Here is a 13022-nt window from a genome sequence, read left to right on the forward strand (position 1 = left end):
TGAGTGAAGGATATGAGGCATTTGGTCCAAATCCAGCCACGACAGGGAGTCCAACAATGTAACCTGGATTTCCACTGAGAGGAACTCCTGTTGTATTGTCCTGGAAGTTAAAAAAAACACATTTTATTATGATATATCAGAAAAGCAAAAATGAAAATCCTAAAAAAGGTAGGCCATTGTTAAGTCTGACAATGTGAAAATCACATTAAAAGAAATAAACTAAAGAACTAGATGTTGGAAATTTGAAACAAAAACAAAATTGCTGAAGAAACCTAGCAGGTCTGGCAGCATCTGTGGAGAGAAAACACTTAATATTTCAAGTCCAGTTACCCTTCTTTAGAACTATTAATAGTTAGGAAAAGGTGTATATACACTGAAAAAGTGATGGTGGGGGGGGAGGAGTTTATGGTTAGAGTTGGGGTGGCAGGAGTAAGTGAAGAGATGGAGAAGAAGCCTAAAGAGAAAAACAGGCAGACAAAGAAATGGGATAATGGGAGGTCAGTGAGAAAGAACACCTGACAATGGGGATCATAAATAGGTGAGAATGGATTGGCTCTGCTAAAAGCAGCCCGTGTTGGTATCACAGCTGTGGGTAAAGGACAAGGAAGAAAGTGCTCAAGCCATAAAAGCATTGAACTTAATATTGAGTGCTGAAGGTTACAGTGTCCTGAAAGTTGTACGGTTCCCAAGCGGAAAATGAGATGCTTGTTCTTCCAGCTTTAGCCGAGATTCACGAGAGCACTGCAACAAGCCCAAGACAGAAATATTGGCCAGGGAACATTGTGGTGTGTTGAAGTGGCAGCCAGCTGGAAGACCAGGGGTCACTTTTGCGGACATAACATAGGTGTTCTGCAAAGTGGTCTTCCAGTCTGAATTTTGCCTTCCCAATGTAGAGGAGACCACATGTAGAAGTGAACAATGAATAAAGTAGACAAGATTAAGTGATCATTGCTTCACCTGGAAGTTGAGGATGAAGCCTTGGATAGTGAGGAAGGAGGAAGTAAATAGGCAGATGTTACACCTGGTGATTGTATGGAAAGGTGCCCTGGGAGTGTTGAGTGTGATGTAAGAATGAACCAATCATCAAGACTTGCTCAAGAAAAGTCTTGATGCACTTCACATATTTCATTTGTGTTGCTATATACATATATGTGAGGTGCCTCATTTTGGAAAGGCAAGTCAGGGCAGGACTTATACATGCACTCCTCTCAGACACTTTGGGAAGCAGAAGTCATGCATCAGCATTACAATCAACATGGGCACAGAGATTAAAGGGAACATGAGCAATGTATGAGGGACTAAGACTGAGATTGATTGTCAGAGGCTCTGTAGTCGACCAACTGCTTGTGATTTACAGGTTGGAGACCATGGGTTAGTTGAGTTATAGGTTGATAATTTATAGTTTTGGTTGCCAAAGGTTTGAATTAATTTGTTTGTAATAAATAGTAGTTCCAGTTTAGTACAGAAACCTAGTCAGTGTTTTCTGTTAACCTGAGTCCATCAGATAGGTAAATTGGTAGTTTTGAGTAATTTGGTTAAATCTTTAACTTTTACAGTGACCTCAAAGAGTAATAGAGCTTGAGCATCAGGACACTTTCTCCAGGTGGGTTGTTACAAATGTCAAAATTAAACTTCTAATAAGGGCTCAAGATGACCTACATGCTTACAGTTAGAAGTGGAATAAGAGTGGTCTTTTTGATACTGATCTGTAAGGGCGGATAGTCCTGCTGGGATAAGTATACGTTATTGCTCCTATCCACATTGAATTTGTCCATATTGTTTATGGTATGAACAAATTCAAACTAGCTTTTGGTGCTGGCTAAGGTTTTAATAAGAAAAGAAAACTCAAGAGGTTCTCACAAAGCTAAAAGTCCCAAAATACTCCTTCTTCATTATTCTTTCCTTCCCAATGATTAAACAGTAAGCCCCAACCTAAGGAATGTGAGGAAGATAAGAAAGAATAAAGAAAAATATTGAGAAATTATGCAGATCAAAATTAACACCATATATTTTAGTTATTATTTTATTATAGCAGGAGGTCACTGATTTCAATAAGAAACACTGAGTACTCGTTCAAGAATTATCATTTAAAGAGTGGGATAAATAGTTACCATTACAATAATTTACAGAATTTCCACACAAAAATAATTCTGCAATTACAGTACCTGAATGAATGTAATCTGGAAATGTTGTTGTATTGGCACCATGTTATTTTCAATGGCTCCAAGAATGAATGCAACAGAGGCATTTACAATTTTTCCTTTTTCATTATATACAATGATATAATTCACCTGTTGAGATAAATGAAGACAATGGCATGACAGAAATCGTAAGGGCTTTCTATTGTTTATTTCTACAGTTGAAAAAGTGGAACTTGAAAGCAGTGATGAGATTAAAACTGTTGAATGATATTGAAGGAAGGAGAGGCATTAATAAGCAAATCAGTGTTAAACCAACTTACCTCTAGCACCACATTTATGCAGACATCATCACGCAAATGAGGTAACCAATTGTCAGAATCAGGGTCATTTGTATGTGCTAATGTTCCATTTAGAGATCTCAAATTAACAGAGGTAAGAAGGAAAGGAATCTAGAATAAAAGAAAATTAAATTAGTAAGTTCATCTATCCATGGTTATTAATAAACACAAAATAAAATATATTTTATAGCAAAATATACTTTAACTACATAGACTTGTGAAAAAAAATTGAGATTTGAAATGTTGTTTTCTCTAAAATTGTAAGAGTCATAACTAGCTCTTTAATATGTACTTTTTAAACTACTGAAAATCCTATTAACTCTTGAACCAGTTCAAATTCTAAGTACTTTATATCTTGACATGTATTATTTTATTGAAAATCTGCCTTTTCTATTTCAGTTGTGTTTTTTTACAATGGTCATAAATCTGTTAGAACTTTAACATAACGCTAAAAGCAGAGTATTCATTGACTTCCTTTCAATGATCTACAACAAACAGCACCTTGATGTGCTGATCAACAAAAAACCTCAAATTAAAGAGTTCTAGAGTTCAATACCATTTTAGGGTCCATTCCACTAAACTGTAGCAGCAAGTGTTGCTATGTATAAACATGTATAAAAATAAATTCTAAATGATTTGTACTTCCCCATTTTCCAAGTAGTTGCTAAAATATAATAATTTACTGAAACAATTATTCTATTTCTATACTGATTCAGAATTAATTCTTATTCAATAGTTACTGACAATTGCATTTCCTGCTAGCTGAAAAACTGTCCCAATAAACACAGAAACAAAGTGCAAATCATCTGGACTTTGTGCCTGAAGTAAACTGTTTGAGAGAAAAGAAGTGGAAACTTTATCATAGGGTGATTAAATAGTGTAATTATGCTGCATTTGTGTAGGCACAAATCAAATGATATAAATAATTGCCTTAACATTTTGTGCACTTGAGCACAGAATATGTTAGTGACTGACCAGATCAGCTGTAGCATTTATGGCAACAATGTTTTCATGAAGCACTTGGAAAAGTACAATGAAGATTTTTAAAGGGTCATATGAGAACTGCAAGAAAACATTTAGGCAAGGCTGGAGCAGACTGGGGACATTTTCCCTTGAAAAAAGGAACTTGACTAGGTGACAGGAGTGATAATGAATAAATTGGTAGAGAAGATATTTCCATTTGTGGCAAAATTCTAAACACAGGGCTATAAGTATAGTCACAAATAATGCAGGAGAGATTTCTGTGGTTCAAAGTAAAATTTCCTATCACAGTTTTGCCTTAGCCACGATCAATACATTTAAAGGAAAACTAGATTAGTATTTAAGAGAGAAAGGAATAAATGAATATGTTAATAAAGTGCGAAGCATTAAGATGGGAGGAGGTTCATATAACAAACACTGTTGGGCAAAATTGGCTAAACTGTAAAGTTGAGCGTAATTCAATGTGCCTGATTTCATTTGAATTCTTTTAAAAGGATGGTTGTGATCAATTCACACCTGTGGAGCCAAAGACTCAGTCAGTATTTTTCAATCAACCAATGATTCTTGATGAACTTCATCCCCACAGTAACTGCTATCTACTTAAATCCTTCATAAACTGCACCTGTGAAGATAGTTTGGGTTTCTTTCCCAGGAAATAAAGACTAATTTGGGAGAATGACCTGGAGCTAATAAATCACATAACCAGGGTCCAACTGAAGACCTGTGACTGAAGGAATACATAATGGAACGAAATTCTTGCCAGCTATGACATGCAGGAGTCTTCAACATAGTCAAGATCATTAATGGTCCAAGCATCCCTACTGAAAGCTAAGAACATAGTGATACCCAAGGGCAGAGAAACAGCACTCATTGATTTCTTCTTCTGAGACTCTGTCCTCAATCTGAGTGCCCTTGACTAAATCCCACAGCATGCTAGCCACCACCAGCTCAACACAGCCTCAGCCTGAAATTGGAAAGGTCATTTAACAACTGAGAACTAATAAGACTGCTGGATGCAGGTTCAATGGTTTGTTTCTGCTCATTTGTCTAATAGCAAACAGAATTCCTGCAGAATTACATAAATGTGGTAGAGAAGTACTCCGCAAAAACACGTGGTTTTATTGCTCTCTTCTGGAAATAGATTCTGGCGGGGGATCTCAGATACCTTTATTGTGACCATTTCAAGAAAATACTTACAGCACTGTTCGAGCTTGCATTGGGCGTCTGAAAAATATAATATTTGAACATGTTAGTTTCTACAGCTTTAAAAGTAAAGTAATAATTTACCAAAACTTTATTAGCAAAAACATACAAATGTTTAAAATAGCAGATTTCAAACTCTAATGTGGAAACTCCCTGTAAGAATGACCTAATTTTTTAAAGAAAGTGAGCATAAGCTACCCAAAACATCATAAAAATGCCACAATTTAAAAAACCATATTAAAATAGCAATAAATTGGTCATAATACAACCAGCTTGATCAGTTGTTAATTATACATTTTTCATACTGCTACACTTATAAAAGTTAACAAATCCAGAAATCTAATGCCCTGACTGCAATGGGACTATGACATTCTTTTGATGTTAACGAGGAATTAAACATTTATTTTGTACGTTTTAACTTAGAGCTACCATTCAAAAATTTTCATGACATATAGCATTTATATAACAAACAAAACTGCGGTAAACCTACTGGCAAAATACTGAAATGGAGATAGTGTTGTGTGCTTAATGCTGGAACGTTACTGCAATTTGTTGCTACATCAAATTTTCTACTGCAGTGTGTTGCCTGATTTACTAAAAAGCCTACAAAGAAACAAGAGTCAAAGATTATTAAAACATACACTTTACATAAATTAAAAACTATACATTTGATCTTTATTCAGTTCTGGATTCTTAATACAGATTATTAGTAACAATATAACCTTCAATGGGCTTTTTTGTTGAGGTAAATACAATGAGGCTCTCAGTGCTCATTGTTATTATAGTATAAATTGAACAGCAACTAAAGGCAACTGCAACTGTGCAGTTAAACATAGAGCATTTCAGAAAACATTATTATTTCTGTTCATCTAGCAGCTGCAGTGTATCAGTATTTAATCAAGACACTGTAATGAAATACATAGAATGGTAAGGCATTACTTGATAGATGCACACAAAACTCAGGAGAAGAAAGGTAAATCCTATCTATTCCATTGTGAAAAGAGAGTACTTCTTTGAAATAACTTGCTACTTGTAGCAGTTTTGTTGAAAATCCTCAGAGAACATCTGTGGGCAAGCATTAGTGTAGGGAACATTAGATCCTATGCATCATCACCGACCACAAATTCCAGTCCAACAACTCAAAAAGAAAACTCGCAGCAATCACCCCAGTTTTTCTTTTAAATTACTGAATGTAGCTTTAAATATGGACTTCCTATTACCCTACCCTACTAAAATTAGTTAAACATCTCTTACCTGCTGGATTATTGTCAGTGCATTCAGACGTTGCCAGAGGAGCAGGAAGTCTCAGAAAATCATCAACAGTTTTGATAGGAACCCCATACTAAGTTGAAAATAAAAAATAGCATATAGCTCACTGTTTTTTTTTTAACCTTTACTGTTTGGAGATACTTAGATAATATATATGACAGAATATCTAAGAGATCTACTACTTTTTGCTTATTAAGAAATGACATTTGATATTGAAAATGGTGTTTTAACACTTATTAAATGCCTCCAAAACACTTAGCCCTTTTGCATTGTTACAACCTTCCTTACACCTTGACAATTACATCTACATGGGTCTCTACTAACGGTGAGAAAATCTTCAATCTCATTCAATTCCCCCAAGTTTAGAAATCAGGCCTTAACAGTTTTTATCTATTGAAAAATGTCCATATTACAGAGGTGGTGGTGTTAGATATCTTGAAATGCATAAAATGTGAATAAATCCCCGGGACATAATCAGGTGTACCCTAGAACTCTGTGGGAAGCTAGGGAAGAGATTGCTGGGCCCGTTATTGACATATTTGTATCACTGATAGCCAGAAGAAAGGTGCTGGAAGACTGGAGTGGTGCCACTATTTAAGAAAGGTGGTATAGAAAAACCAGGGAATTATAGACCAGCAAGCTGGCATTGGTGGTGGGCAGGTTGTTGGAGGGAATCCTGAGAGACAGGATTTACATATATTTGAAAATGCAATGAGTGATTAGGGATAGTCAACATGGCTTTGTGCATGGGAAATCATGTCTTACTAACTTAATTGAGTTTTTTGAGAAGTAACAAAGAGAACTGCTAAGAGAGGAGTGGTGGATGTGAGCTATATGGACTTCAGTAATGCATTCAGCAAAGTTCCTCATGGTAAACTGGTTATCTCACGGAATAGAGGGAGAACCAGCTATTTCGATACAGAACTGACTCGAAGGTAGAAGACAGAGGATGGTGATGGACGGTTGCTTTTCAGATTAGAGGTCGGTGACTACAGTGTGCTACAAGGATCGCTGCTGAGTCCACTGCTTTTTGTCATTTATATAAACTTTTTGGATGTGAACATAGGAGGTAAGGTTAGTAAGTTTGCGGATGACACCAAAATTGGAGGTGTACTGAGCAGTTAAAGTTACCTCAGAGTACAACAGGATCTTGATCAGATGGGCAAATAGGCTGAAGAGTGGCAAATAAAGTTTAATTTAGATAAATGTGCGGTGCTGTATTTTGAAAAGGCATATCAGTACAGAACTTATACTGGGCAGTATTGCTGAATAAAAAGACCTTGGAGTGCAGATTCATTGTTCTTTGAATGTGGAGTTACAGGTAGATAGGATAGTGAAGAAGGCATGGTATGCTTACCTAGCCAGTGCATTGATGAGTGCTGGAGTTGGGAGGTCATGTTCGGCCATTGGTTCGGCCACTTTTGGAATATTGTGTGCAATTCTGGTCTTACTGCTAAAGGAAGGATGATGTGAAACTTGTAAGAGTTCAGAAAAGATTTACAAGGATATTGCCAGGGTTGGAAGGTTTGAGCTATAGGGAGAGGTTGAATAGCCTGGGGCTGTTTTCCCTGGATCATCGGAGACTGAGGGGTGACCTTATAGAGGTTTATAAAAACACGAGGGGCATGGATGCAGTAAATAAACAAAGTCTTTTCCTCAGGGTGGCGGAGTCCAAAACTAGAGGGCATAGGTTTAGAATGAGAGGGGATAGATTTAAAAGAGACATGAGGGGCAACCTTTTTATGCAGAGGGTGGTGCCAGAGGAAATGGTGGAGGCAGGTATGATTACAACATTTGAAAGGCATCTGGATGTGTATATGAATAGGAAGGGTTTAGCAGGATGTGGGCCAAATGTTGGCAAATGGGACAAGATTTATTTAGGATATCTGGTCAGCATGGACGAGTTGGACCACAGGGTCTGTTTCATTACTGTATATCTCTATGACCCTATCTAGCTAGATCTCTCACCCTTTTAAAGAGTCTTCTGAAAGCTTAGATCTTCAATTTCTTCCTTTAGATTAATTTCATTCCTCAATCAATCTATAATTTTATGTACATATAAATAAGGGCCACTTAGGTCTAGTGAATGAGGAAAAGCACTCTAACAATGAGATAAAATCTTTAAAAGAGCAATAAAAGCAAAATGAAATGAACTTATTCAACCATAAAATCATTCATTGACTAATTAACTAACCAAGTGATTTTAAAAAATACTGTTTAAAAAAAGGCAAAGTTAATGTAAAGTTAATTAAGTTGCTACGAGGCTTAAAAAGCTCCATGAGAGCAGCCATAAACTGGTTAATAAGCTAGCAAGCAGCTTGTGCTGTTTTAGCAGAGCTGATACATTGATTTTCAAAGAGCATAAATACAAGGGTTTCTCAGTGCTGCCTGTCCACACAGAATGTGAAGCCAAGGGAGGTACAAGTTAATTGAAATAAATACAGCAAACATTTTATTAACTGTTACCTATGGGACCAGGAATGTGCTAGTTGATCAAATATTGTGGATAATCAAGAGATCTACATAATCAATGAAAAAATGCACACTAAGTAATAGAAACATAATACAGGAGGTATATATATCCCTGTTATACCTTAATTACCGTTTAAATCACTGAAACAATAATGCAATTTTACTTTCTTTTTTAAGATTCCTTACAGTATGGAAACAGGCCCTTCAGCCCAACAAGTCCACACCGACCGTCTGAAGAGTAACCCACCCAGACCCATTCCCCTACATTTACCCTGAACACTATGGACAATTTAGCATGGCCAATTCACCTGACCTGCACACCTTTGGACTGTGGGAGGAAACCAGAGCAAACCCACGCAGACATAGGGAGAATGCACAAACTCCACACAGACAGTTACCCGAGGTGGGAATTGAACCTGGGTCCCTGGTGCTGTCTTTAAATAATACTAACTGGCAGAGAGCCTTCTCACTTGTACCTTCAACCAACTAATTGGATATTGCAGTAGATCGCAGTACTTGAGGAAAAATTTACTCAAAATTGAATGTTCTGTTCATATTTCATGTGGCCATTTGATTGAATATAAGTAATTTACATGGAGGTAAATAAATTAAAAACTATAATAATTGGACAGAATAATAAATTTTGCTTTACTTGAGGTATATAATTTTTGTCAGTTTATTGAGAGTGCCATTTCATAAGGGTTCTGTCAAACAAAGTTTACTGTACCTGGATTTGATTTGTTATTTTCACTGCATCTCAGTATATGTGACAAATATTGTTTTGTGTGCTATACAGGCAAACCATACCTTACATAAGTACCTCAGAGCAATAGAACAGAATGCAGAATATAAAGAGGAACCTCAATTATCCGATTACCAATTATCCAAAAATCGGATTATCCGAAGGAGATCTCGAAGTCCCAATAGAAACGTTACATCAAAGACGTGTTTCCTACAGTGGTCGTGTCCTTTGTTTACAGTGATTAAACAGGCACCGTCTCCAAATGACTGTCAACCGCTCCCCCCCCCCCCCCCCACCCCACCCCCACCAAACCCCACCCCCCCCCACAACCCCACCCCCCCTCTCTCCCCTCACACTTTCCCTGGAGTTCTACACAGGGGTGTACCCTAAACCCCCCCCTTCCGCAGATGATCTCTCCAACATTGTCCTGTACAAGGGAAACGTGGAAACTGTCAAAATGTTGCAGTAAAAAGGTGTGTGTGTGTGTACGCGCGTCCGCTATTTGGAGACTTACCCCCATAAAGGCAGCAGCAGCAGTCTTGTTGTTGGTGTCCACTGCAGCTGCCCCAGAGAGGGGGCGGCTGTGTATGGGGTTGGGGGCTTTGTTGGATGGAGTTGGGGACGAACAGTGTTCGATAGGATTTGGGTGGGGGGGTGGGCGGTGTTCGACGGGGTCAGGGGCGGGGGGGGCAATGTCACACGGGATTGGAGGTGGGGGAACCAGTGTTGGGGGTGGGGGGGGCGGTGTTCGACGGTGTTGGGAGCAGGAGCAGTGTTTGACAGGTTTGGGGGAGAGGGGCCTGGTGTTGGGGGTGGGGGACAGTGTTCAATGGGGTTGGGGCTGGGTGGGCAGTGTTGCTCAAGGGCAGGATATCGCTTCTGCAGACTCCTGGACGGGGAGCAGACTTTAAAAACTCCAAGCCCCAGAGAAAATATGTAGCATTTAAATCGATTATCTGAACGAATTAGTGCCCACCCATCATGTTCAGATAATCGAGGTTCCCCTGTATACTGTAGAGAAGGTGCAGAGAAAGATCAACTTTAATATATGAGAGGTCTGTTCAGAAGTCTGGTAACAGCACGGAAGAAGCTTTTCTTAAACATTTTGGTATGCGTTTTCAAACTTTTGTATCTTCTGCCCAATGGAAGAGGATACAAGACAGTATAACCGGGGTGGGAGGGGTCTTTGATTATATTGACTGCTTTCCCGAGGCAGTGGGAAATATAGACGGAGTCAATGGATGGAAGGCTGGTTTGCGGACAGACTGAGCTGTGTTCACAACTCTGTAACTTTTTGCAATTTTGGGCAACCATTTCTGAACTCTGCTCTCTTTAAAAGACACAGTAAATCTGCCTCCACCATATTCTCAGGCAGATCCTAAACAATTGCTAAGTTAAAAAAAATCACGTTGTCTTTGATCTATTTCCTGACACCATAAATGTCTCCACTCTGGTTCTCAGCCCACCCGCTGGTTGTCTCTATCTACACGAAGAAACTCGTAATTTTGAACATCTTTATTCAATCTCCTTTCACTCAACTTGCTCTTCTAAAAGAAGAATCTCAGTTTCTACTTTTATTCATTCACAGTACGTGAGTACAACTGGCAAGACAAACATTTATCACCTTTCTCCTCTTGCCTTTGGGAAAATGGTAGTGACCTACTTACTTGAACTGCTGCAGTCCAAGTTTTGAAGCTACTCCCACAGAACCTTTTGGTTGGAACCTCCAGGAATTTTTCCCATTAACTGGGTTCTTTATTAATTTAAAAAACAGTGGTATCAGAACCCGTTATTATAAATTTTCATCAAAATCAAAACAATCTAACAAACAAGTTAGGAATTTTTAAGGAATCTATTTTAAAAACATTGTAAAATGTCTGAATCATATAGCCAAAACCTTAATATAGAACTCAAAAATTGGAGACTACTGTGCTGACAAATGCAAACACATCCATTTATGATTACTACCTGATAACCTCTTGCTGTTGACTTGGGTGTACTTGTAGTCGGTGAATTTGATGTACTGAAGGAAGAACCACCAAATTGTTTCATTAATCTGTCAAAATTATGAGTGGTTGGCACTTCTGGGGCAAAAAAAGATCCTGCTTTATCTGAGGATTAAAAAAAGACAAAAACAATTTGAATAAATGCTTGAAAACAAACGGCCATTTATCAAAATATGTTGTACATTGGAAAGAGACTTTCTGATATCGTCCAATTAAAATACTAACATGTATTGCTCTTTTACAAAAACAAATTATTACTTGGGTGTGATCAGTTTTATTTGAGCCTGGGATTAAAAAGTTATATATTTTGTGGTGTTGATTTTTCTGGTTCACATTAACATTGAAAAATATACCAGACTTTCTATTTGATGCAGTCTTATCAAGTAACAGGAAATGTACAGAGAAGTGCATGATTTGAATGAAAAGAAATCCAATGCAATATTTTCCAGTCCTAAGTGAATAAATGCAATGTCTGATACTTATTCACAGAGATTAGGGAAGTACCAATTTTTGTATCAGGTTTGTGCTTTCTTCACTCATCTCAGCCAGAATACTCATTGAAGAGACATGACGTTTGGCTTTTTTGAGTTTCGTTTATAAGGATTTGACTGTAAGGTTTTTTTGCATTTGGAGACAATTCCATAAAGTGTGCATGTGTAACTCCCAAATGAGTACATACCATTATACCATTGCTTATTGTTCATACTGACATGAGAAGAAAACTGAGAAGCTGAAGCACAGGTATATTAGCATCAGTGGATGCTATAACAATATATATGGCTGCTTCATCAATAGAGTTGCACTCCAGCAGAAACCAGAACTTCAGAAGATGAAGGCATGTTTTAATTTGTACAGAAATTGAAATTTACAAATTGTTGAAAAATTATTCGCCTTCAATTAGTTAGATTGAGCAAAAGAGCTCCAAATGAAACTGTTTAAATGATAAATTCCATCAAGTGTCTCACTTTCAGAAATGAGAAAATTTAGAAATGAGATTTTTAGAAATTTGTAGCAAGCCACAGTTAAGAGTAAAGCATTTACAATAATCCTCAACCAAAAATGCCCAGTGGATGATCCATCTCAGCCTCCTCTGGAGGTACACGCATTACAAATACTAATCACCAGTCAACGTAATTCATTCCATATGTCATTAAGGAAAAAGGCTGAAGGTACTGAATACTGCAGAGGTTACATTCTCTGATAACAGATTGGCACTGGTATTGCAGATCTATGCTCCAAAACTTTAGTACAGGTACAATACTGGCACGTATCTGACAATGTAGAACATTGTCCAGATATTTCTTGTACAGTACAACAAAAAGAACAAATCAAATCCAGACGTGATCAGCCCATTTGTCTACTCTCAATCATCAGTAAAGCGATGGAAGGGATCATCAATAGTGCTATTAAGCAGCACTAGCTCAGTCATAACTTGCTCACTGGGTTCAGTTTTCAGGGACACTCATCTTTTGACCTCATTATAATCTTGGTTCAAACATAAACATAACAGCTGAATTGCGGAGAGGGGTTGAGAATGATTTCCCATGACGTCAGGGCCACTTTTGACAGAATGTGGCATCCAGGAGACCTAACAAAGTTAGGATCAAAGGGAATCAGAAGAAAACTCTTCGCTGATTGGAATTATACCGAGATCGGAGAACAATGGTTCTGGTTGTAGGAGGTCAGTCAACTCAGTTCCGGGACATTTTCTTTAGAAATTCCTCAAGGTTGCGGCCTCAGCCCATCCATTTTCAGTCACTTCATCAATAACCTACGCCATCTCATAAGGTCAGAAGAGGAGATGCTTCCATAAATTCCAGCTCCATTCACAACTCCTTGAAGCAATCCATGTCCAAATGCAGCAAGATCT

General features: G+C 37.9%; 1 protein-coding gene across 1 annotated transcript in view; it reads right to left on the reverse strand.

The window, feature by feature from the left end:
- Window positions 1-13022, reverse strand: part of tctn1 (tectonic family member 1) — a 33308-nt gene that overhangs the window by 8707 nt on the left and 11579 nt on the right. Inside the window, exons 4-10 of the mRNA XM_060843981.1 lie at window positions 11115-11257; window positions 5918-6005; window positions 5154-5266; window positions 4658-4684; window positions 2462-2590; window positions 2166-2291; window positions 13-100 (exon numbers count right to left, since the gene is read on the reverse strand). Of these exons, the coding sequence (XP_060699964.1) occupies window positions 13-100; window positions 2166-2291; window positions 2462-2590; window positions 4658-4684; window positions 5154-5266; window positions 5918-6005; window positions 11115-11257 (714 nt within the window). The remainder of the gene's footprint in view (window positions 1-12; window positions 101-2165; window positions 2292-2461; window positions 2591-4657; window positions 4685-5153; window positions 5267-5917; window positions 6006-11114; window positions 11258-13022) is intronic.

The sequence above is a fragment of the Hemiscyllium ocellatum genome, chromosome 24 (assembly GCF_020745735.1).
Source record: "Hemiscyllium ocellatum isolate sHemOce1 chromosome 24, sHemOce1.pat.X.cur, whole genome shotgun sequence".
NCBI lineage: Eukaryota > Metazoa > Chordata > Chondrichthyes > Orectolobiformes > Hemiscylliidae > Hemiscyllium > Hemiscyllium ocellatum.